The sequence below is a fragment of the Pseudophryne corroboree genome, chromosome 1, assembly GCF_028390025.1.
Source record: "Pseudophryne corroboree isolate aPseCor3 chromosome 1, aPseCor3.hap2, whole genome shotgun sequence".
Taxonomy (NCBI): domain Eukaryota; kingdom Metazoa; phylum Chordata; class Amphibia; order Anura; family Myobatrachidae; genus Pseudophryne; species Pseudophryne corroboree.
In genome coordinates, this window is record NC_086444.1 from 897,289,995 (window position 1) to 897,316,290 (window position 26,296).

The window sequence follows — 26,296 nt, forward strand, 5'->3', positions numbered from 1 at the left end:
GTGGTTCCGCCTGGCTTAGAGCATTTTAGATTGCTCTTAGTACCAGAATGTTTATGTGAAGAGACTTTTCCAGGTTCGTCCATACCCCCTGGAAGTTTCTTCCTTGTGTGACTGCTCCCCAACCTCTCAGGCTGGCGTCCGTGGTCACCAGGATCAAATCCTGTATGCCGAATCTGCGGCCCTCCAATAGATGAGCCTTTTGCAACCACCACAGAAGATATACCCTTGTCCTTGGCGACAGGGTTATTCGCAGGTGCATCTGAGGATGCGACCCTGACCATTTGTCCAACAGATCCCTTTGGAAAATTCTTGCATGGAATCTGCCGAATGGAATTGCTTCGTAAAAAGCCACCATTTTTCCCAGGACTCTTGTGCAATGATGTACAGACACCTATCCTGGTTTTAGGAGGTTCCTGACAGGTCGGATAACTCCTTGGCTTTTTCCTCGGGAAGAAAAACCTTTTTCTGAACCGTGTCCAGAATCATCCCTAGGAACAGCAGACGTATCGTCGGAAAACAGCTGCGATTCTTGGAATATTTAGAATCCAGTCGTGCCGTCGAAGAACTACTTTAGATAGTGCTCTTCCGACCTCCAACTGTTCTCTGGAACTTGCCCTTTTTAGGTCGTGCAAGTAAGGGATAATTTAGATGCCTTTTTTCTTTGAAGAAACATCTTTTCGGCCATTACCTTGGTAAAAAGGCCCGGGGTGCCGTGGATAATTCAAACGGCATCGTCTGAAACTGATATTGACAGTTCTGTACCACGAACCAGAGGTACCCTTGATGAGAAGGACAAAATTTGGACATGGAGGTAATCCTTGATGTCCAGGGACACCATATAGTCCCCTTTTTTCCGGTTCGCTATCACTGCTCTGAGTGACTTTATCTCGATTTGAACCTTTTATGTAAGTGTTCAAAACATTTTAGATTTAGACTATGTGTCACCAAGCCGTCTGGCTTCAGTACCACAATATAGTGTGGAAAAATAATACCCTTTTCCTTGTCGTAGGAGGGGTACTTTGATTATCACCTGCTGGATATACAGCTTGTGAATTGTTTCCAATGCTGCCTCCCTGTCGGAGGGAGCCGTTGGTAAAGCAGACTTCAGGAACCTGCGAGGAGAAGATGTCTCGACTCTCCAATCTTTACCCCTGGGATAATACTCGTACGATCTAGGGGTCAACTTGCGAGTGATCCCACTGCGCCCTGAGACTCTTGAGACTACCCCCCCACCTTGAGTCCGCTTGCACGGCCCCAGCGTCATGCTGAGGACTTGGCAGACGCGGTGGAGGGCTTCTTTTCCTGGGAAGGGGCTGCCTGCTGCAGTCTACTTCCCTTACCTCTATGTCTGGGCAGATATGACTGGCCTTTTGCCTGCATGCCCTCATGGGAAAGGAAAGATTGAGGCTGAAAAGACGGTGTCTTTTTTTAGCTGAGATGTAACTTGGGGTAAAAAAGGTTGGATTTCCCAGCTGTTGCTGTGGTCCCCAGGTCCGATGGACCGACCCCCAAATAACTCCTTCCCTTTATACAGCAATACTTCCATCTGCCGTATGGGATCTGTATCACCTGACCACTGTCGTGTCCCTGACATCTTCTGGGAGATATGGACAACGCACTTATCTTGATGCCAGAGAGCAAATATCCCTCTGTGCATCTCACATACATATATATAGAATGCATCCTATTAAATGCTCTACATGAATAAAATATTTTCAGTCAGGGAATCCGACCAAGCCAACCCAGCACTGCATCTCCAGGCTGATGGCGATCGCTGGTCGCAGTATAACCACCGTATGTGTGTATATACTTTTTAGGATATTTTTCCAGCTTCCTATCAGCTGGCTCCTTGAGGGCGGCCGTATCTGGAGACGGTAACGCCACTTGATAAGCGTGTGAGCGCCTTATCACCCTAAGGGGTGTTTCCCAACGTACCCTAATTTCTGGCGGGAAAGGGTATAACGCCAATATTTGCTATCGGGGTAACCCTACGCATCATCACACACTTCATTTTATTTTATCTGATTCAGGAAAAACTACAGGTAGTTTTTTCCACTCCCACATAATACCCTTTCTTGTGGTACTTGTAGTATCAGAAACACGTAACACCTCCTTCATTGCCCTTAACGTGTGGCCCTAATGAGAAATACGTTTGTTTATTCACCGTCGACACTGTATTCAGTGTCCGTGTCTGTGTCTGTGTCGACCGACTGAGGTAAATGGGCGTTTTTAAAACCCCTGACGGTGTTTCTGAGACGCCTGGACCGGTCCTAATAGATTGTCGGCCGTCTCATGTCGTCAACCGACCTTGCAGCGTGTTGACATTCTCACGTAATTCTCTAAATAAGCCATCCATTCCGGTGTCGACTCCCTAGAGAGTGACATCACCATTACAGGCAATTTCTCCGCCTCCTCACCAACATCGTCCTCATACATGTCGACACACACGTACCGACACACAGCACACACACCGGGAATGCTCTGACAGAGGACAGGACCCACTAGCCCTTTGGGGAGACAGAGGGAGAGTCTGCCAGCACACACCAAAAACGCTATAATTATATAGGGACAACCTTATATAAGTGTTTCTCCCTTATAGCATCTTTTATATATATACAATATCGCCAAAATCAGTGCCCCCCCTCTCTGTTTTAACCCTGTTTCTGTAGTGCAGTGCAGGGGAGAGCCTGGGAGCCTTCTCTCCAGCTTTTCTGTGAGAGAAAATGGCGCTGTGTGCTGAGGAGATAGGCCCCGCCCCTTTTACGGCGGGCTCGTCTCCCGCTATTTTTGAAGTTAGGCAGGGGTTAAATATCTCCATATAGCCTCTGTGGGCTATATGTGAGGTATTTTTTGCCTCTAATAAGGTTTTTATTTGCCTCTCAGAGCGCCCCCCCCAGCGCTCTGCACCCTCAGTGACTGTTGTGTGAAGTGTGCTGAGAGGAAAATGGCGCACAGCTGCAGTGCTGTGCGCTACCTTTATGAAGACTCAGGAGTCTTCAGCCGCCGATTTTGGACCTCTTCTCTCTTCAGCGTCTGCAAGGGGGCCGGCGGCGCGGCTCCGGTGACCATCCAGGCTGTACCTGTGATCGTCCCTCTGGAGCTAGTGTCCAGTAGCCAAGCAGCAAATCCACTCTGCACGCAGGTGAGTTCACTACTTCTCCCCTAAGTCCCTCGTTGCAGTGATCCTGTTGCCAGCAGGACTCACTGTAAAGTAAAAAACCTAAGCTAAACTTTCTCTAAGCAGCTCTTTAGGAGAGCCACCTAGATTGCACCCTTCTCGTTCGGGCACAAAATCTAACTGGAGTCTGGAGGAGGGTCATAGGGGGAGGAGCCAGTGCACACCACCTGATCTGGTAAAAGCTTTACTTTTTTGTGCCCTGTCTCCTGCGGAGCCGCTATTCCCCATGGTCCTTTCAGGAACCCCAGCATCCACTTAGGACGATAGAGAAAAATGTAAACCCTCCTATAACACCAAGGAAGTGTTAATGCGTCCACCTCTTCTGCTGCTAGATCTCTTGTCCTGGACACCTATCTGGGCAGCTGATGGTTTTACCGAGACGCCATTAGGTCGACTTGAGGTAGACCCCCATCTCCTCACCACCATGTCGCAAATCCGTGGATGTAGGCAGCACTCTCCCAGATGGCGACTGAGAGAACCTGCTTTCCAGTTTCCCACTCCTGGAATGAACACCACCAAGAGGATGATGTTGCGCCTTTCTGACCACCACAGGATCCTTGCGGCTTCCTTCCATGTTATCACGCAAAATTTTTTTTTTTTTTTTCGTTTCTGCCTGACTGCTTATGGTGCCACCGTTGTGACATTGTCATCAAATGTTACTCCTTCACCAGGTCCTCGGCAAAGAGAAGATCATTGTAAACTGCTCTTAGTTCTAGAATGCTTACGGGTAGACTGCCGTCCTGTGACGTGCAACTGGCCTGAAAACGATACCTTCCAGGACGGCACCCCAAAACTCCGAAACTGGCCTCCGTTGTGAGGATCCTCTAATACCAAACCTCGAATCTCTTGCCTGCACCGAGATACTTGTGTAACGACCACCAAAGTAACGAGGTCCTGACCTGTGTCAACAAACCAATCCTTTGTGAAGCTAACATGGAAGGAAACTTTTATTTTTTTTATTTTTTTTAATTGCCTGATCCCTTTTTATCTTGGATCACGTTCTCTGGGATAAAACCCCCTCAAGAGTCTAGTGTCTAGTCTTAGACCTAGGAATTGAAACCTCTGCACTGGTATCAGGTTGGCTTTCATTTAGTTCACAATCCAGCCGTGTTGAATGAAAAATTGATGTGTTGTCTGAGTATCCCTGATAAGGTGTTCCTGAAAATGGGACTGGATTAGCCGATCGGCCAAGGAAGGTATGATCGTAATGCTTCATGCTTTTAATCTTGCGAATACTATCATATATATATATATATATATATATATATATATATCTATCCGGTCCGTAGTTGGACTCGAGCCTAGGACTTATGCCAAGTACACCCTAGCATTGGTCCACGGAGCCATGGCTCGTAATAATCGCTGTGCCAATTCTCGGCCTGATGATAGGCCAAAAGGCGAAGCTCTGAACTGGAAATGACTCTTTTCCAACGCAAATCATAAATACGCTTGGTGAGAAGTCCAACTTTGTACATGAAGGTAAGCAGCCTCCATGTCCACGGACACCACTTCCTAAATCTGTAAACCGTTAGAAATTGGTTTACAAGTTTTATATGAGTATTGGCCTGACTGATTTGTGGCACCTCAAGAAGATATGAATAACATCCTGTCTCTTATTGAGAATCCGGAATAGGAAAAATTAAATGTGTGTGCCGTAGCTTTTGAATAGCAGTTTGTAGTGTTCCTGCTTCAGCGGATACTGAGGTAATTCAGTTGTAAAGAAACGACTGAGGGCGTTGATGAAAGTCAATCTTGTAGCCTTGGGAAATAATCTAGTTGACTCAGACTACTGCCCATTGGAATATCTCCATGATACCCGGTAGGCAGAATGATTGATTCTTCCGCTGTGAAATCCACTTGTTTGATTCGTGGACCAAGGAAAACGTAGCCTCACAGGGAAATCGTTGTAACTATAACCGTTTTACCGAAGCGCGAACCGTCTTCTATGATAAGTACTTCTCTGTTGTGGTGGTCTTACACTCATAAAGATGGATTTCAATGTTAAACCAACATACCTACGACGCCTTGCCTGTTGCCAGACTAAGCAGGGGTGAGTTCCCAACGGTGTGAGATCTTTTCCCCTTCTGTTAGCCACAGAAAACCATTTGAGTGATATGGCTGAGGTCGGGATGCTCTTCTCGGTATATGCACAGCTAGGCACACTGTACTTGGGAATTTGGAAGACTTTACTGTTTCAATTAATGCTTCCAACGGTTCACTTTCTTTCTATAAGAGCCACCTCCACGTCCCACTTCTACTGTAGGCTAGGGAGGGGTCTCCGTACCGTTTTCGCACATTCTGTTATACCTGTGCGGATGGAGTAATCCTAACTACGAATTCCCTCCCGGTTGTGGATGGGCCCGCAGCCCATACACCAATGCAGACTATATGTCAGAGTATGTTTTCCTGACTGACGGACCATTGCCCCCTAGTTGTGTGCCCATTCTCAACTGCCGCACACACCCGGGCTGGTAACTGTAGTGCTCTGGTTTTAATTGAGACACTAAAATAAATCCTTGTGGTCGTGTTTACTTTAGATAAACATAAACATACCACTCAGACGAAATTCCACCTTATTAGAATAGGAGTAGAAAGGACATTGAAATGTTGGGAGCTTTGAAGAGTATTTTCAATCAGCTGGAAATATTCAGTCTCCTACTAAAAAATAACTAAATAATTACTTACTTAATTAAATAAATAGTAATTTATCTATCACCCACAAACCACCAACTGTTGTCCAGTTAAAGTTGAGTGGGTTGATATCTTCTGATGCTCCCTCCTCCGCCAGACCTGTCAGCAGCGTCCGTTGGGGGTATTATGTATAAATTAATATAGAATTTTATGTAAGTCCAAGGTATACTGGAGTTACCTTACAGGAAATACGTTTGAGTGTTCTTGGTTGGTGCTTTTGTTGAAAACGCACCCCCACAGGACACTCTGCAGTGCTTTCTCCTTTTATAATAGGAATAAAAAGACCATAACGTATGATGGGAACAAGGTACACTGGATTCATCGGGCTGTATTATTCTCTATACTGAAAAAAAATAATAGTTATATATTAATAAAATAAATAAAACAGCAGCCTCGTTGCAACCCTCGCATCAGGTCGGGGTTGATATCCAGTCTGTCCCTTTATTTTCACAGGATCTTTGAATTAGAAGTCCTTTGAAAATATAACACATAACATGCCTTTTAAAAACATATGGAAAATCCTTTGCATCCGAGACCTAACCTACAAGTGTCCAGCAGAGGGAGTATACTCCTTGTTTGTTATAAAAAGGAACCCTCCCCGTTATGACTGTCCACTAATGGGGGCGTATACATTATTGGCGCCTTTTAAATGCTTAAAAATGGCCACCGGTGAAATTTTATTATATTAATAAAGCAGTGACATTTTATTATATTAATAAAGCAGTGACATTTTATTATATTAATAAAGATCCCCCAGCGCCGTGTCCGTAAGTGCAATGTTTCTAAATGGACGCTGACAGACCAGCGTGTCCTGCCGCATCTTTCACTCATCTCTTCCCCCGTGCCGCGCTTTCCTGCGCCGGCGGAGTACGGGACATACACTTTTCCTCCCTGCCCTGTGAAGGAACCGACCGCGGGACCTGCGGAGGGGGCCGAGATTGTCTGCTCCGGCGGAGGGAGGTGGACACACACTCTCCCTCCCCTTGTTCAGCAAAGGTCGCAGGAGGGCCGACCGCCGGGCCCTTGCCGCGGCCGTATAGAGCACTGGAGTGCGGAGGAGGGTGGTCCGGGAGACAGTCTGCCTCAGTCTTCCCCTCCCACCCCGTGATCAGTGAAAGGCGCAGGGAGAGCCGAGGTGGTGCGGCTGAGAGCCGCGATGTCATCTGAGAGGAGGAGAGGGGGGACGGCGGGGGATGCTGCGCTGCTATCTGCTCAGCTACTCTCCCCGCTGAGGTTCCCATTACCTCAGAGGAAGGCAGCAGCGTGAAGCAGGTCTCTGGAGCTGGCCTCTGTTTAACTAGTCAGACCCGGTTTAAGTATGGGTCTCCTTTTAACATCTAAGCCTGGCCAGCATTTTAATAAAGTTTCAGGTGGGATTAAAAACCCCAGTAAACTCATTTTAACCCTATATCTTCTATTAACTAGGGCCCTGATTACCACCAGTACTCACAGTTATGGGAGTCATATGGCAATGCAAAAAAAAAAAAATCTGATGCTTCAGATTTTCTGAAGGAGAGATGCAGATCCCCTTTAGTAGGGATCATTGTCTCTCTCTTTTCAAGACTTTTGTCCCCCTTTTCATTAGGTTGACGCAGCCTTAGTGATTTTCTTTTGTAATGGAGCAGGAGCTCCCTTCTGTGCCTTGTACCTCCTAGGCACAATTTTTCAAACTGAGGGAGGAGGGATGTGAAGGGGGAGGAGCCGGCTGTGCAGACAATGCTAATTTTAGATTGTGCCACACCTCCGGTTGCAAGCTTCACACCCCTACTGTATAAGACTGTTCCAGTGTCCCCTAGTGGATGAAAGAGAAAGGTACTGTACTTGCCAAAAAGGTACAGTTGGAGGGTATGCCACTGCATCTGCAGCAAGTCTCTGCGCTGGTGATAAGGAAAACAAAACCTTTTACTGCAGCGTCCTATGGGGGTCATTCTGACCTGATCGCTCGCTGCAGTTCATCGCAGTGCAGAGATCAGGTCATAACTGCACATGCGCCGGCACATGGCTAACAGCCGATGGCTGTCGTTGCCTAGCGATCACCTCTGCCTGATTGATAGGCAGAGGCGGTCACTGGGCGGGAGGGGGCGGCACAGCGGCGTTTGCCCACCGTTTTGTGGCCGCGATCCGGCCAATGCAGGTGTGGCCGAACCGTGAGGTGGGCGGGCCGGAGCGGCTGTGTGACTTCACATGCAGCCGCTGCGACCCGGGCAGTGACGAGCAACTCACGGTCAGCCGCAGGAACTGCGCTGGCTGGGAGTTACTCTTCAAGTACAAAAGTATCGCCGCTGTGCGATGCTTTTGTACTTGTGCGGGGGGGCGGACTGACATGCAGGGCAGACTAGCTCTGTGCTGGGTGTCCCCCACGCATGTCAGTGTAAGTGATCATAGCTGTGCGATGCTTTTGTACTTGTGCGGGGGTAAGGGGGGCGACCTGACATGCAGGGCGGACTAGCTCTGTGCTGGGTGTCCCCCACAGATGTCAGTGTAAGTGATCGTAGCTGTGCGCTATGATCAGATCGGAATGACCCCCTATGTCCTGCTGCCAGTCCATCTGCCCCCTCCGGCATCAACAATCCCCACTACCTAGCCACAGCGCACGTGGAACAAAAGCTGCTGCGGCCATTGTCATAGATGTGTATGAAAGCGGCACAGCGGAAGGCTTTCATAGCCCTCCCAGCGCCGCATACTCTCTGAGCCCCGGAGCTTCCTCTGCGCGTGGTGTCACAGAAGTGCCTCCCCGCCACAGCTGCATACAGATCCCCAGAGGCCCTGACTCCGCAACACAGCACCTGGCCGGCCGGCATGGAAGCCCCATGATGGCTAATGTAACGGATAGAGTGGGTGATATCGCGGAGGGTAATATCTGGAAGCTGACACTGCACAGCACTCTCACCTTTTACATTGATTCAGCGAGTCAGTCAGTTCTGCCAGCCAATCACTATTGTTAGCGCTGGTGTCCCAACGCGCAGCATTACAGGGAAGTATACGCGCAAAATAAACTACAGCTTCGAGCAACCCTTAGCGCTGAAGCATTCAGGCGCTAAGGGCTGCTGGGAGCTGTAGTTTATTGAATGCATCTTCTTCCCTGTAATGAGGTGCGTTGGGACACCGATGCTAACAATAGTGATTAGCTGCTCTGCGAGTCTCCAGGAGAGCCACTGCCAAAGAGAGGACAGCAGCCTAGCTGCTTCCAGGAGGAGAAGCATTATCCACCCCTCCCCCGCTCGCAGTACATCTGGGCCCCATCCGCGGCACCCGTATACCCCCCTCCCCCACCCACAGCACCACTGCCCCCTTACCTCCCCTCCCCCACGGTAGCTCTAGCCCCCCACCGCTGGCACCTGCCCCTCCCTCACCACCGCACCAGCCCCTCCCCCACCACCTCCACAACCACCCCTCCCCCGCCCGTGGCACCCCCGGCCTCCCTCCCTCATTTGCGTCTCCCCCCACACCCGCCACTCCCCCAACCACAGCACCTACTAGGTGATTCAACAGGCCCCGCATGAGCTGTTCACGCCGTTGCAAGGGGCTACGACCCCTTAACCATCGCACGCCCTTTGTCCGTGCAATATTTAACCACTCGCACAATTATGATTGGAGGTAATATTCCATATAATACAACTATTGCACGCCACAAGAGCGTGCAACGGTTAAAGGGGCATAGCCCCTCACGGCGGTGTGAAGAGCGCCCTTAGGTTGCGATGAATCACCTAGTTGTGACTATAAATACAAGGATATATTTACACACTTGTGCTGGGCATACACTATACTATTATCTGGCAGACCATCTGTCCAATCTGGATGGATGGAATGAAAATCTGGTAATGTATGGGAGCAAATAACAACAGACCATTTTTTTCCAAACACTGGAAAATGGACAAAAACTGTCATTTAAACAAATATGTGATGTAACCAATTTGTCTGAATTAGTTTTCCTTTAAACCTGGAAAAGATTTTTTCATACATGGTGGCAGAATGAATAGGGCAGACCCATTTTGTGAAAAACAGAACTGGGAGGAAAAGTTTGTGCTTCAAGTCCATTATGCATATGTTAACCAGCAAAGCCAGTTAACAAATGAATAAAGGGGTAATTCTGAGTTGATCGCAGCAGGAATTTTGTTAGCAGTTGGGCAAAACCATGTGCACTGCAGGGGATGCAGATATAACATGTGCAGAGAGAGTTAGATTTGGGTGGGTCATTTTGTTTCTGTGCAGGGTAAATACTGTCTGCTTTATTTTTACACTGCAATTTAGATTGCAGATTGAACACACCACACCCAAATCTAACTCTCGCTGCACATGTTATACCTGCCTCCCCTGCAGTGCACATGGGCCCTCATTCCGAGTTGTTCGCTCGCAAGCTGCTTTTAGCAGCTTTGCACACGCTAAGCCGCCGCCTACTCGGAGTGAATCTTGGCCTATCAAAATTGCGAACAAAAGATTAGCAAAATTGCGAATAGACACTTCTTAGCAGTTTCTGAGTAGCTCCACACTTACTCGGCAACTGCGATCAGTTCAGTCAGTTTCGTTCCTAGTTTGACGTCACAAACACTCCCAGCGTTCGGCCAGACACTCCTCCGTTTCTCCAGCCACTCCCGCGTTTTTCCCAGAAACGGTAGCGTTTTTTCGCACACACCCATAAAACGGCCAGTTTCCGCCCTGAAACACCCACTTCCTGTCAATCACATTACGATCACCAGAACGAAGAAAAAACCTTGTAATGCCGTGAGTAAAATACCTAACTGCATAGCAAATTTACTTGGCACAGTCGCACTGCGGACATTGCGCATGCGCATTAGCGACTAATCACTCCGTTGCGAGAAAAATATAACGAGCGAACAACTCGGAATGACCCCCAAGGTTTTGCCCAACTGCTAACAAAATTCCTGCTGCGATCAACTCAGAATTACCCCCAAAGACCTCCAAGACTGGCAGGCAAAGCGGTAAGAGTACTCTTAAGGTGTATACACACAGTGAGATATTAACTATCTCCGATTTGGATTATACAATTTCCCTAGAACTCCCCCAGAGCCCAGAAGCGCCGATTTTGACTATCTGTACTTTCGATTTTGACTATGTGCGATTCTGACTAAGTGCCAATTTTGACTATACTTTGTACTAGATTGTACACAATACAGCCAGGATTGACTTGCCTGCACAGTCTATCTTTCCTTGTGATACCGACCCCGTGGGAGTGCGCACCGGTATCGCATCATTATCGAAGCTGGCTAAACACAGTGTGATTTGCACTAACTTTCCTTGCGATTTTGACTATATAGTCAAAATCGAAAGGATAAATCTCACCGTGTGTACACAACTTTACTGCTGCCACCTGGTATCACCAGGGAACTTAGTATTACTTAGCTACCCCAGTAACATTTTCTTAGTAAATAGCAGCAAAAACTGCATATTACCAAATAGACCTGTCAGTCTATAAATCAGATATATCTAATGCTTCTATATGATTGAAGTCACGAATTTTTACAAAGTCATCCTATACTCCCAGTGCTCCATCACTTATACCGCTCGCTTCTCTAGTGAAATGGGGGGATTGGCACATAAATATTCAATTTGTGGATGGATAATTTATTTATTTATTTATTAGCAGTTTCTTATATAGCGCAGCATATTCCGTTGCGCTTTACAATTAGAACAACAATTATAGAACAAAACTAGGCAAAGACAGACAGACAGACAGACAGACAGACAGACAGACAGACAGACAGAGGTAGGAATGCCCTGCTCGCAGCTTACAATCTATAGGGAAATAGGCATTGATACACAAGGATAGATGCTACCAGTTACATAATGGTTCCCCAGGTTGCTAGGTTCTTAATGGGTTATATATGATATGATCACCCAGCAATGTTGGAAGACAAAATGTGAGTTTATGTGGACTGTACAGAGGGCATGTAACTTGATAGGGAAGCTGTGAAGGTTATGTGTGTGGGTCTGAAATTTGGTAGGCTTGTCTGAAGAGATGAGTTTTCAGAGAACGTGCACAGGGGAGGCAGATATAACATGTGCAGAGAGAGTTAGATTTGGGTGGGTCATTATGGCCAACTCCAGCATTGCACAGTATGAGGGGTGGCCATGATTATGCAAATCCTATAACGATATCCCACACACTTGCCACTTGGATTAAAAAATAGCCAAGTGGGCATTCATGTAACCAAATAAAGAGAATACAATAAAATACCTTGTGAATAAATTCAGAACAACTAGGGGTGTATCATAAAGTTTCAATTATCACCATGAACAGAATGAGAGAGAAAGATCAGTGAGGTATGTTGAACTTAAGTCTTCTCCATGTAGTCTCAACATTTCTGCCAGAGTTTCTTGACCTCCCGCAACCCATCATTATACAAGTCCTGTGATTGCCTTCCTTGAGAACCACTGTCCACTTCCAGAATTGCTTAATTTATGTTGTTAATTTGCTTACCCCGAAGTAGGTTCTTCATCTCAGGGAAGAGAAAAAAAGCCACTGGGTGTGAGATCAGGCAAATAGTGGGAATGGGGCAAAATTTTATATCCACATCTGTCGGCTTCCACAGCAAATGCTTGTGCGGAATGCGTGGGTGGGATGCCTTTGCTGATCATACCACTGCGTTTTTCCTTCAAGGCATCTCACAATGTCTGCTGAAGGGTGCAGTAGTAAGTCTGATGATGGTCTGACCCTTCAGAAGGTAATCGGTTAGGAATACGCAACGACGGTCCCAAAAAAATGGACATCATGTACTTACCAAATTGAATTGGTCCTGAACCACCAATCCAAGACACCCCTGCAAGTGTCCTGAGGTACCCCAGGGTGCCATGGCACACAGTTTGAGAACCACTGGCATAGACTGCAAGTCTGAAATAACTATTTTCTTGCTGACAATTATCTAAGAACAAATGAGTAACATCCATACAACTGTTTATGGAAACAAGACAACATTTTAAATAAAGTAAAAATGCTATAACAAAAACAGACTTTTATTTATGCTTCTTTTAGAAACCTTTGTGTATAGCTTGGTAAAAGCCTTCCAAGACACTATAAACAGAACTGAGAATTTTAGGTGGTTAGCTCACATAATTTCAAAACCAAAGTGTATTTATACACGTTATGGAAAAGGCAATCTAACCTTTAGCGCCTCCATGCCGGCCTGGACAACTGGAGCAAAGACAGTCTCACTTTCATTGGTGTCTGTAAACATGTCTGGAATCTGACCAAGCAAGCTGTAGACAGAGGGACAGACTGGTGTTTGCAAAGGAATAACAGTTGGACTTTCAATGTAGCATTATTTGCAGGTATTTCATCTCGTTATCCAGAAAGTTTTGAATACCAGTACAAAAAAAAGTTTGGTGGTAATTACCAACATGTGATAACTAATGCTGGGTACACACTGGGCGATATATCAGTCGATCTATTGAACGGCCGATATATCGCTAGTTCGTCGGCCAGTGTGTACCAACTAAATGTCTGTGAACGCCATAGTTCTCGGACATATCGCATCGGCCCTGCAGCACACACAATGACCAATATATCTACAGATATATTGATACATCCTTGTGTGTGTACTGCTGCAGCAGCCGGCGGTGACTGACCGGTGAACTGTGTGGGCGCATGTCAATGACCGCCCAGTTCGTGACGTTCAGTCACGACAGAGCGAGCAGTGTGTATGCGCAACACACTGCCCGATCCGGCTACAGATTTATCTGCAGATCCATTGATCTGCAGATATATATTTACCAGTGTGTACCCAGCATAAGAGTCTCCTACTATGATCACTGTGAGGAGCACTGTTAAATCATTTAATAAATATGAAAATTACATGGACTTTAAAAGGAAAGATTGTTGTTTTATTTTAATGCAATTTGTTATGTTTTAGGTATGGTGTTCCAAATGACAGAAAAAGACCCTTATCTGGAGAACTCCAAGTGCCAGATAATAGATCCCATGAATGTATTTAACAACTATATTACAAAATGAAACACATAAGCATTAGATTCTCCTTTGTAAGGTCAGGCTAGCCTTGTCATTCCAGTAGACAGCACCTATCATTATACCTGAGGAGTGGTTAGAAAGACTAGTGCCATTTTCAGTGCTGTATAATTTGCCTTTCCTTCATTATTTTACCAGTAATGTTCTAATTACTGTAAGATGTATTTAATAAGAACTGACTTCTGTTTATAACAGCATAGTCATACAGTTCAGTTTCGTAACTTTGTTAAAATTATTTTTTATTAGAAAAATAGCAGATAATCTGTTACAGATACGAAGGATATAAAATGTCAATTTAAATGTACATGCACTGGAACTACTCCCACACTTTTAATATCATCATGATTTACATGAGGAGATTCATTACACATTATATTAAATACAGATAACTGGAAGAGTTTGTTTTAGATTACTGTAAATTAGAAGTTTGAGCAACTGAAGACCAGGAGGTCAAACACTGCAATACCGACCTTCCCTCATATTTAACACTCGGATATTGGGGGTAATTCCAAGTTGGGTGGGTTATTTTACTTCTGTGCAGGGTAAATACTGGCTGCTTTATTTTTACACTGCAAATAAGATTGCAGATTGAACAGACCACACCCAAATCTAACTCTCTCTGCACATGTTATATCTGCCTCGCCTGCAGTGCACATGGTTTTGCCCAATTGCTAACAAAAATCCTGCTGCGATCAACTTGGAATTACCCCCATTGTTCCCATTAATCTTTCCTGAAATATGAACAACCAGCTCCAACACACATAGGGGGTAATTCAGAGTGGATCGTAGATGTGCTAAATTTAGCACATCTACGATCATTTACTCTGACATGCGGGGGTACACCCAATACGGGGCTAGTCCCCCCCGAATGTCAGGCCCTACCGCCCCTCCCTGCACAAGTACAAAAGCATCGCACAGCAGCGATGCTTTTGTACTTGACAAGCAGCTCCCTACCTGCGCAGCTGCTGCACTCTGGCAGGGAGCTACTAGTCACATCCCGGGTCGTGTGACGTTACGCAGCTGCCGCGGCCTGCCCCCCACATGGTCCAGGCACGCCTGCATTGCCCGGACCATGCCCCCAAAATGGTGGCCAAACGCCGCTGACCCGCCCCCTCCCGCCCAGTGAACGTCTCTGCCAGAGGCGATCGCTGGGCTGAGATGCCGATCGCATCTCTGGCATGCACATGTGCACTGCAGCGATCAGGTCTGAATTAGCCCCATAGAATGACATTGTTTCAGTAGGTCAGTGATACCATTACTCTGATACTGTATGTATCACTGGCCAACCAGATTTTACATCTTGTCCAATCTATTCCTTTAAAACTGGAGTAGGAGTAATGAACGATTTTAAAAACTTTATAGCCCGCAAAACATGAACTGTGTACAGTATTACTTGTTAATCACTGATCTGGATTCCTGAAAGTTGACAAGAAAGCCATCCAGTAAAGGCAGGAAGACCTCGGCTGTGTCTGTCACCACCATCATCTGTGGCTGGGCCAGGTTACTGTTCACATTGTAGAAGTGCAGAACCTTATTGTAAGTGACAAATCCCACACGAATAGCTGATGTCTCTGCATTCTCCTCCCTGCAAGCAAACAGGCAAAACCATGAAATCAGATAGCTATGTAGATTGCTAGACAAAGATACTGGGTGACGTCCACCAATGGGCAACAACATTAAAATGCATTTTGAAGATTATAGTTACAGCAATTATAACATGTTTGCAGTTCATGGTGGGGGCCGCTTTAAAAAAAAATTGATAATTAAAACTTTATACATATGTACTACCTTAAGTATACATGATCTGTGGAGGCTGGCATGCTTGACAGTAATTGGAGTTCCAAACCAGATGAAACAGAGGCACAGCCACACGTTGCCTTTGCCAGACAAAGTCTAATGTTTAGATGAAAGGAAATAATGCAGACAGAATGCAAGCAGTGAAACAGCAGGAAAAGCTATTCTTCTGATACTATGACAATGATGATTTTTGAAGCAGATGGAATATAGCAATGACAGTTCTGCCTAATTGTCTGTATGATCTGCTGCCAACATCAGATTGTAAACTGCAATCCGTTATTTAAACAAGTCTGTGACATGGCTGCTATGGGTGTTTTACTCCAGTAGCTGTCTAGCAGGCTGCAGTAGATTGGGATGCAGACATAGATAACATGAAAGGGTTGCCCACTTTGGGACAATGCTCACTATTTATATAGTACTAATATGTTGGTCCCATCATTTGGCGGGTCGCTTGTATCCCTATCTCTCTGTTCGTTATCTCTTCTCCCTCCTTTTCTTTCTTGTTCCTTCATTCCACACCCCATTTTTCCTCTCATTTATTCCTCCGTTTACCAGTTAGTCTTTGCCGCCTCATCCCCAATTCACATCACTCTGGTGGGGATGTATGAAGGTTCATTAGGGGCAAAATCAGTAACTGCACACTTTAGGTGCATCAGTTACCACTTCTGCATGTATGCAGGTAAGTGATCAGAATGACAGGGCTCCATCTTCAAGATAGCACGCCGATGTGCAGGTAAATGTATGCAGGTAAGTGGTACTTACCGTTCTGACAACTGCAGCTGTCGTTCCCGCAACACACATCACTGTCCCTGGCTGTCTGCTCCAACAACCAGGGATTGTGCTTACAATAAAAGAACAATAAAGTTTTTTTTTTCTTCATTTGGGTGCCGCTGAGAGAAGACGACCAGCACATGCGCAGAAGCTCCGCAAGCGACAGTCAGAAACTGAAGAGAGAGTGGAATTCTCCCTCTTCAGCAAAAGTACTGTTAATACATGCTGCCGCTGTCTGGACCCACTTTGCCATGTTAAATGGGCGAAGCAGGTCCGGTCAATGGGAGAAACGTACACAATCATGATGTACATCTCCCCCTCTGTTCTCTGTCAGTAATCTGTCAACGATTTGTCAAGACTTCTTACTGTTACCTCCCTCTATATATCCCCATAGCCTTCTCTCCAGTTCCCTCCATATCTCACTGCCCTCTCCTCTTCTTCAGCTCATACTGCTCTCCTCATACCTCACTGCTCCACACAGCTCACACTTTTCCCCTCACACCTTACTGGTTCCCCCAAGCTCTCTACCCCATCACACCTCACTGCTGACATAACTGCTCCCCTATCCCTCACTGATCCCCCTACTGCTTACATTGCTCCCATCACAGCTCATTGCTCCATCACTCACCCCTCCCCCTCCGCACACTGTCCCCATACTGCTCACACGTACACACAGCAAGTGGCGCCCCTGTGTCTACAGATGGAGCCAAGCTAATCGTGTCTCCGTCTGCGACTAGGTGCGCCCCGTCAGGCACTGCCGGGAAGGAATGGGATGCACATGCGTTGTAGACGCACACGCGCCCCATTCACTCTGAATGGAAGCATCTGTGTACGGTCAGCGGTGGGCAGTGGTGCAGGCACGCCGCTCGCCTCCACCTGCGATGTAGCCATGCTCAAGGAGCGTGGCTCCATCTGTAGTTGGGGAATCCACCACTGTCTACAAACACAATTGGAAAGCATGCACAGTGGCCCCCATATATCTAATCCCAGTTTCCCTGATTCCCAGATCCAACTGGTGCTGCTTATCCGCCAATTGGATATAACCATTGGGGGAAATTCTTCATTTTAAAAATCCCCAATTTATTGATCTTGACCGTTTGGACATAGCAGTGGGTATAGCACACTGGAAACTGTGGAGGGTGCCAAGTCTGTAACTGGTGCTGGAAATGTACACAGAAGTGGGGATAGACCACTGGAAACTGGAGTAGCCAAACACAGGGAACAGTCAAAATGCTCTGCTCCCGGACTTCCCTCTTACTTTATGATTGCCATCCCTTCTGTTAAACTAGTTTACTGATAAGAAAGGCATTTCAACACAGCTGACAGCAATAATTAGTCTAAGACAGAGCATTTTGTACTTGATGCAAGGGGTCACATTGGAATATCTGTAATTATGTAGAGACATTTACAGGTGTAGCCAGGCTCATCGTTGGCGCGATGAGTTTGGCTACATCTGTACCTCATAAACCCTAGATTGTAAGCTTGCAAGACTGTTATGTAGGAATCACAAAATAGGTGGAAGCACATGAATATTTATTTTAAGTGCACCTAATTGTGTATATATCCTGGGACATCACCACATTTCCATTTTGGAACAGCTTCAGTTTTAAGTGGCGTTCAATAAATGAAACAATGCTTTTCTGGGATTCTTCCTGTGTGGTGTCAGTGCCCCACTTTCATAAACAGGAAGTTCACAGAAGAGAGGCTATATTTTTCAAACCACCAAATATTTCTGGGCTTCGCCAGGCAATCAAGTTTTAGCAGAAAGGGTGGGATTTACAAAGCATTGCATCCGCGAAGTGGTACATACCGCCTGCATACTAATTGCATATGTACTTACAAATGTAATTAGTATAGCAAAGGAAAGCTCCCTCGATAAGAGATGCCTGATTGGATCACTCTCAAAGAAAAATTTGATAGAATCTCATAGGTTTCTATATGGTAACACCACATAAAGATGGCATTAAGTTGGTACTGTACAGTACATGCGGGAATGCTGTAAAAACTCCAAAGCAGTTTTTGCTTTAGTACATCCCGCCCACGATGTGGTCTCAAAAAAAAAAAAGGGGGTTGGCTTTATTTAGCTCAATTTCCAATTAAACATAATATTTGAAGGTATGCTTTATGACTTTTCAAAAATCAGCCCTGATGGTTGGAGTCCATTATGGGGCATACACAATGATTGAAATCGAAACTACATCTCCCACCATGCACTTCAGCGGCACTAAAAAGTAAGCTTTTGAAGTAAACAAGCTTTGTTTTGAACAGTGCCTGCACTGAACTGACAGTTGTAGAGAATGTTATCCTAGGACTGCATATTATATGTCTGTTACCTAGATCAAATAAGTTAACCATGATCACTTCAGAGACGGTACTGTATATTCTAAAATGAAGCTTAAAAGTGCTACGTTATATTGGTGAATATGTATATAAGCTTTACACTAAGGGAATATTTATCAAATGTTTTCTTTCTTTAAAACATGCACAAATGTTTCTAAAGACAAAAATAAGTATCACAGCCATTTAATAATAATGGAACAGGATTTTTTTTTTATCATCAGCCATTCCCGTTCATTCTCTCTATATATCGAGCTAATGAATAAACTTTTAAAAACTTAGCTACTTTGCCCTATGGGCAAAACCCAGCCAACGAGGGATCTCTTCCTCCCTCCCCAATAGGCTGTAGCTCCTAATCCTTATATTTTCCACCTTGCGCTTACGCCTCTCTCAGTAGCACAAAACTAACAGGACGGTGATAGCGGAAGCGAAGAACAGTCTCATGGATGCATAAAGCACATTCAACAATGTATATGTATTTCTGTGCTGTTATGCAAAATATCAAAATAACGTATTTGCAGTGATGATAAAATGTGTATTTATGTTGTCTTCCATACATTATGTCTTTTTGTTTCATTTAAACTGTATGTCATTCTTACATGTATATAGTTGATAAGCATGAAAAATATGACATTACAAAATAAAAAAAATAAGCACTAGAAAAATCCAAACATATTTTGCAGCTATTGCATGAAGACATGAACAAAATAACTTCCTTGATTTGCACTGGTTTCAGAGCACATTGTAATGACATGAAGCTTTGGTGGTCTTCCAGTAAAAACAATGTGAAGCATGCCCAAAACATGAATCAGTTTTCATAACAGAGGGCTATTATCTGATGTTATTGTTTCATTCCAACTAAGCAGTACCATAATTACACTGTTCCTTTGGGAGATGTCGGGAGGCTTTCTGTAGAGAAATCATGCCTCGCTCCGCATCCTTCCAGAACGGAGATATGAACTGTGATGCTCTCTTGCACAAACCTAATGACTACATTGTGTCTGGTCTTGCAGCATTAACCACAATTCCTTCCAAGCATCCTTCGTCAATATAGATGTAAAAAAAAAAAAACGACATTAGTACAGGGTAAACCCAGTACTTTCTCCTCACTTCTAATACAGTGTTAGACTAGTGTTCGCTTCCCTGCAGGATAGTGAGCTATGGGCCTGATTCTGGGATTTACGTAAATCCGATATTTATGCAAATCTCCGATATGTAATGATCTATGCATGCGCAGGAGCCGCACTGTGTATATGCAGATCAGGTCCTGCGATGTTGGTCCCAGTGTGGCTGCAGGCATCAGGTGAGTGACTATCTACAGCTGTTTGGGGTCATTGAGGTGTACCATTCCCAAAAACGGGGGCGTGACTCAGAATCAGGCCCACAGAGTGAAAAATGTTCATGTGTGCTGTCTCACCCCAACCAATTTCTTACTAGACCTGGTTGAGCCAATTCATGTTAGACACTGAAAACAATCATCTGGTAATGGGTTGCTAAACACATGCTATGCTCGCTAAGCATCATGATGTCATGAAGGGTAAGTATCATGAGTATCACGTTAGCGGCGGCCGGGATACCGGCAGTCAGAATCCCGACGCCAGGATCCGAGCCGCAGAATGCCGGCGGGAAGGGGGGGGGGTTGTCCGTGGTTGTCGACATGCCGTCCGTCGGGATAGTTAGGGGGCTGGTTGTAGTTGGAGCTGATCCCATAACTACATCCCCACATGAAGGAGGAGGGACCAGAAAGATGAGGCACTCCCAGAACTTCCTAAGGACAGCTGCGACAATACGGCCCCCAAGCCCTGCACCCGGGACAGCCGCACCACTCACACACCATTAGTTACAGACCCAGGCTACACATTTGTATTTATTAGTGAATATTCCCACTAATAGCTTCTCTTTAGTGAATATTCTGTTCATCTCCTTATTAAGGGTGGGATTCAAATGATATATCACACCCAATTTCCTTTTTAAAATGATCTCCGTTATTGCGCATATTGCGCCCATAGTAATCAGGTTTAGCTGTGTAAAGGGTTGGGCGCCTCGCCACTCCTTGGGTAGCGAGCTGAAATAATGATATCATGCCCCTGAGGGCGGAAACAGAACGAGTGTGGAAAGGGGTGAAAAGAATTGAATCCCGCCCTATGGATGTAAATATGCAATCATAGCTTGACATTTATAGCTTGATCAGGGGTATACAATGAAATAGTAAAACTAAAGTACAGTTAGACTGTCAGACATATTTGTTTTTTTAAAAAGTACATACCTTAAGTAATTAACTTTCAGACCTAGAAATTCGCATCTATCATACGCTATGATGGAGTTATTGTCAATATGTTTCAGTCACTGTACTTGGCCACATAAAAGGACTGAGAGCTTTTACCATTCTATAATGTATTTTCTTTTTTGTATTAAATAAATAAAGACAGAGGCAAAGGGGTATATTCAATTGGTGTCGAAAACTGCCCTCTGTTCGACAAGTCATGGAATTCGACTTGTCGAAGAGCATGTGGATTGGCGGAATAGCTGCCGATCCAAGTGCTTGTGTCAAAAACGGGGCCAAAACCGATAGGTTTTGGCCCCCTTTTCGACCATCTCAGTCCGACATAAAAAAATGTCGGACTGAGATGTGGGACCCAGAGGAGGAGAGGGGGGGGGGGGCCTGCAGGGAGACGGGGGACAGCCGCGGTCATACAGAGGAGATCAGCGCTACAGCACAGCGCTGCAGCAAGATGTCACACAGCCGCGCCGCTCACGGCAGCGTCCACCCGGCTCCAGCAAGCCGCGGTCATACAGAGGAGATCAGCGCTACAGCACAGCGCTGCAGCAAGATGTCACACAGCCGCGCCGCTCACGGCAGCGTCCACCCGGCTCCAGCAAGTAAGGTCATGCTTGCTGGAGCCAGGTGGACACTGCCGTGAGGTCGGGCGGCTGTGTGACATCCTCATGCAGTGATACTGTAGCGCTGATCTCCTCCGTCTGCCCGCTGGCTGTCCCCGCTGGTCTCCCTGCGGCTCCCTCCCCCCTCCTCCTCTGGGTCTCTCATCTCAATTCGACTTTTTAAAAGTCGAATTGAGATGAGATTTGAATAGGGGTTGTCGGATCCATTCCGACAAATGCATGTCGGAATGGATCCGACCCTAATTGAATATACCCCAAAGACAGCCAGTGCAGCATTTGGTATGTATTGTATTCTAGTCATTTGTTGCTAGAGATGTGTGGTTCGTTTCTCCAGAAATCCGAAGCCACCTGAATTTTGTAGATCCAAACCACAACAAAACTCCACCCGGATACCCCAAGGAGGTCCGATCTGAACCAAGTCATGGTTTGAATCTTCCAGCGGTTCGGAGCTAGGATTTTAAATCCAAATTTGGGGTTTTGGATTACAAAAATAAGATTTTAAACCTACCGTTAAATCTTTTTCTCCTAGTCCGTAGAGGATGCTGGGGACTCCGTAAGGACCATGGGGAATAGACGGGCTCCGCAGGAGACATGGGCACTAAAAAGAACTTTAGATATGGGTGTGCACTGGCTCCTCCCTCTATGCCCCTCCTGCAGACCTCAGTTAGAGAAACTGTGCCCAGAGGAGATGGACAGTACAAGGAAAGGATTTTTGTTAATCTAAGGGCACGATTCATACCAGCCCACACCATCCACACCGTATAACATGGAATATACGAACCAGTTAACAGCATGAAACAAAACAACATCAGCCGGAGACTGATCAAAACTGTAACATAACCCTTAAGTAAGCAAAAACTATATACAAGTCTTGCAGATGTAGTCCGCACTGCACTGGGACGGGCGCCCAGCATCCTCTACGGACTAGGAGAAAAAGATTTACCAGTAGGTTTAAAATCTTATTTTCTCTTACGTCCTAGAAGATGCTGGGGACTCTGTAAGGACCATGGGGATTATATCAAAGCTCCAAAACGGGCGGGAGAGTGCGGATGACTCTGCAGCACCGATTGAGCAAACATGAGGTCCTCATCAGCCATGGTATCAAACTTGTAGAACTTCGCAAAGGTGTTTGAACCCGACCAAGTAGCAGCTCGGCACAGCTGTAATGCCGAGACACCTCAGGCAGCCGCCCAAGAAGAGCCCACCTTCCTAGTGGAATGGGCCTTTACAGAATTTGGTAACGGCAATCCAGCCGTAGAATGAGCCTGCTGAATCGTGTTACAGATCCAGCGAGCAATGGTCTGCTTTGAAGCAGAAGCGCCAACCTTGTCGGCTGCATACAGGACAAACAGTGCCTCTGTTTTCCTAACCCGAGCCGTTCTGGCCACATAAATTTTCAATGCCCTGACCACATCAAGGGACTCGGAATCCTCCAAGTCCCATGTAGCCACAGGCACCACAATAGGATGGTTCATATGAAAAGAAGAAACCACCTTGGGCAAAAATTGAGGACGAGTCCGCAACTCCGCTCTATCCACATGGAAAATCAGATAGGGGCTTTTGTGAGATAAAGCCGCCAACTCCGACACTCGCCTTGCCGATGCCAAGGCCAACAACATGACCACTTTCCAAGTGAGATATTTTAATTCCACCGTTTTAAGTGGTTTAAACCAGTGAGACTTGAGGAACCGCAACACCACGTTAAGGTCCCAGGGTGCCACTGGAGGCACAAAAGGAGGCTGGATATGCAGCACTCCCTTCACAAAAGTCTGGACTTCTGGGAGAGAAGCCAATTCCTTCTGAACGAAAATGGATAGGGCCGAAATCTGAACCTTAATGGAGCCTAATTTTAGGCCCAAATACACTCCAGTCTGTAGGAAGTGAACGAAACGGCCCAGATGGAATTCTTCCGGAGGAGCATTCCTGGCCTCACACCAAGATACATACTTCCGCCATATACGGTGATAATGCTTTGCTGTCACGTCCTTACTAGCCTTTATCAGAATAGGAATGACCTCATCCGGAATGCCCTTTTCCGCTAGGATCCGGCGTTCAACCGCCATGCCGTCAAACGCAGCCACGGTAAGTCTTAGAACAGACTGGGCCCCTGTTGTAACAGGTCCTCTCTGAGAGGAAGAGGCCACGGATCTTCTGTGAGCATTTCCTGCAGATCCGGATACCAGGCCCTTCGCGGCCAATCTGGAACAATGAGAATTGTCTGTACTCCTCTTCGTCTTATGATTCTCAATATCTTTGAGATGAGCGGAAGAGGAGGGAACACATAGACCGACTGAAACACCCATGGTGTCACCAGGGCGTCCACCGCCACTGCCTGAGGGTCCCTTGACCGGGCGCAATACTTCGGTAGTTTCTTGTTGAGGCGTGATGCCATCATGTCTATCTGAGGCAGTCTCCACTGACTTGCAATCTCTGCGAAGACTTCCTGATGAAGTCCCCACTCTCCTGGATGTAGATCGTGTCTGCTGAGGAAGTCTGCTTCCCAGTTGTCCACTCCCGGAATGAAGACTGCTGTCAAAGCGCTTACATGATTTTCCGCCCAGCGAAGAATCCTGGTGGCCTCTGCCATTGCCACTCTGTTCTTTGTTCCGCCTTGGCGGTTTACATGCGCCACTGCGGTGATGTTGTCTGACTGAATCAGAACCGGTAGGTCGCGAAGCAAATTCTCCGCTTGACGAAGGGCGTTGTATATGGCCCTCAACTCCAGTACGTTGATGTGAAGACAAGCCTCCTGGCTTGACCAGAGACCTTGGAAGTTTCTTCCCTGTGTGACTGCTCCCCAACCTCGGAGGCTCGCGTCCGTGGTTACCAGAACCAAGTCCTGAATGCCGAACCTGCGACCCTCCAGAAGGTGAGCACTATGCAGCCACCACAGGATAGATACCCTGGCCCTGGGGGACAGGGTGATCATCTGATGAATCTGTAGATGTGACACGGACCACTTGTCCAGAAGGTCCCATTGAAAAGTTCTCGCATTGAACCTGCCGAATGGAATGGCCTCGTAAGACGCCACCATCTTTCCCAGAACACGAGTGCAGTGATGCACCGACACCCTTTTTGGCTTCAATAGGTCCCTGACCAAATTCATGAGTTCTTGGGCCTTTTCCATCGGAAGATAAACCCTTTTCTGGTCTGTATCCAGAATCATGCCTAAGAAAGGCAAACGAGTCGTTGGAACCAACTGTGACTTCGGGATATTGAGAATCCAGCCGTGCTGTTGCAACACCCTCAGGGAGAGTGATACACTGTTCAGCAACTGTTCTCTCGATATCGCTTTTATTAGATCATCCAAGTATGGGATAATTGTGACACCCTGCTTGCGCAGGAGCACCATCATTTCCGCCATTACGTTGGTGAAAATCCTCGGGGCTGTGGAAAGCCCAAACGGCAATGTCTGAAATTGGTAATGACAATCCTGTACAGCAAATCTCAGGAACGCCTGATGAGGCGGATATATGGGGACATGAAGGTATGCATCCTTTATGTCCAGGGACACCATATAATCCCCCCCCCCCTTCCAGGCTGGCGATGACCGCTCTGAGCGACTCCATCTTGAACTTGAACCTTTTCAAGTATAGGTTTAAGGATTTTAAATTCAAAATGGGTCTGACCGAACCGTCCAGTTTTGGGACTACAAACAGGGTTGAGTAATACCCCATCCCCTTCTGAAGCAGGGGGACTTTGACCACCACTTGTTGAAGATACAATTTTTGAATTGCACTTAAAACTATCTCCCTCTCTGGGGGAGAAGCCGGTAGGGCCGATTTGAAAAACCGGCGAGGAGGCACCTCTTCGAATTCCAGCTTGTAACCCTGGGAAACAATTTCTATTGCCCAGGGATCCACCTGTGAGTGAACCCAGACGTGGCTGAAAAGTCGAAGACGTGCCCCCACTGGGGCGGACTCCCTCAGCGGAGCCCCAGCGTCATGCAGTGGATTTTGTAGAGGCCGGGGAGGACTTCTGCTCCTGGTAACTAGCTGTGGTTGACAGCTTTTCCCCCTTGCCCTTACCTCTGGCAAGAAAGGAAGATCCCCGTACTCTCTTGGGTTTATGCGACCGAAAGGACTGCATCTGATAATGCAGCGTTTTCTTAGGCTGTGAGGAAACATAAGGCAAAAAAGTTGATTTACCTGCCAGAGCTGTGGAAACTAGGTCCGTGAGACCTTCCCCAAACAATTCCTCACCCTTGTAAGGTAAAACCTCCATATGCCTCTTCGAGTCGGCATCACCCGTCCATTGTCGGGTCCATAGGGCTCGTCTAGCAGAAATCGCCATAGCGTTGGCTCTGGAACCCAGTAGGCCAACGTCTCTCTGAGCATCTCTCATATATAGGACAGCATCTTTAATATGACCCAGGGTCAATAAAATGGTTTCCTTATCAGCAGATAAGGTATCTGTCCACGCTGCTACAGCGCTACAAACCCAAGCCGATGCTATCGCCGGTCTGAGTAAGGTACCAGTATGTGTGTAAATAGACTTCAAGGTAGTCTCCTGCCTGCGATCAGCAGGATCCTTGAGGGTTGCCGTATCTTGAGATGGCAGCGCTACCTTTTTGAATAAGCGTGTCAACGCTTTGTCCACCCTCGGGGAGGATTCCCACTGTATCCTGTCCTTAGTCGGGA

At 46.4% G+C, this 26,296-nt stretch overlaps 1 protein-coding gene across 3 annotated transcripts in view; it reads right to left on the reverse strand.

Annotated features, from left to right (window-relative positions):
• SEC24D (SEC24 homolog D, COPII coat complex component) overlaps positions 1-26,296 on the reverse strand; it is a 451,689-nt gene that overhangs the window by 158,516 nt on the left and 266,877 nt on the right. For all 3 annotated transcript variants that reach the window (XM_063920228.1, XM_063920226.1, XM_063920227.1), the window contains exons 12-13: positions 15,244-15,435; positions 12,991-13,084 (exon numbers count right to left, since the gene is read on the reverse strand). In XM_063920228.1, the coding sequence (XP_063776298.1) occupies positions 12,991-13,084; positions 15,244-15,435 (286 nt within the window). The remainder of the gene's footprint in view (positions 1-12,990; positions 13,085-15,243; positions 15,436-26,296) is intronic.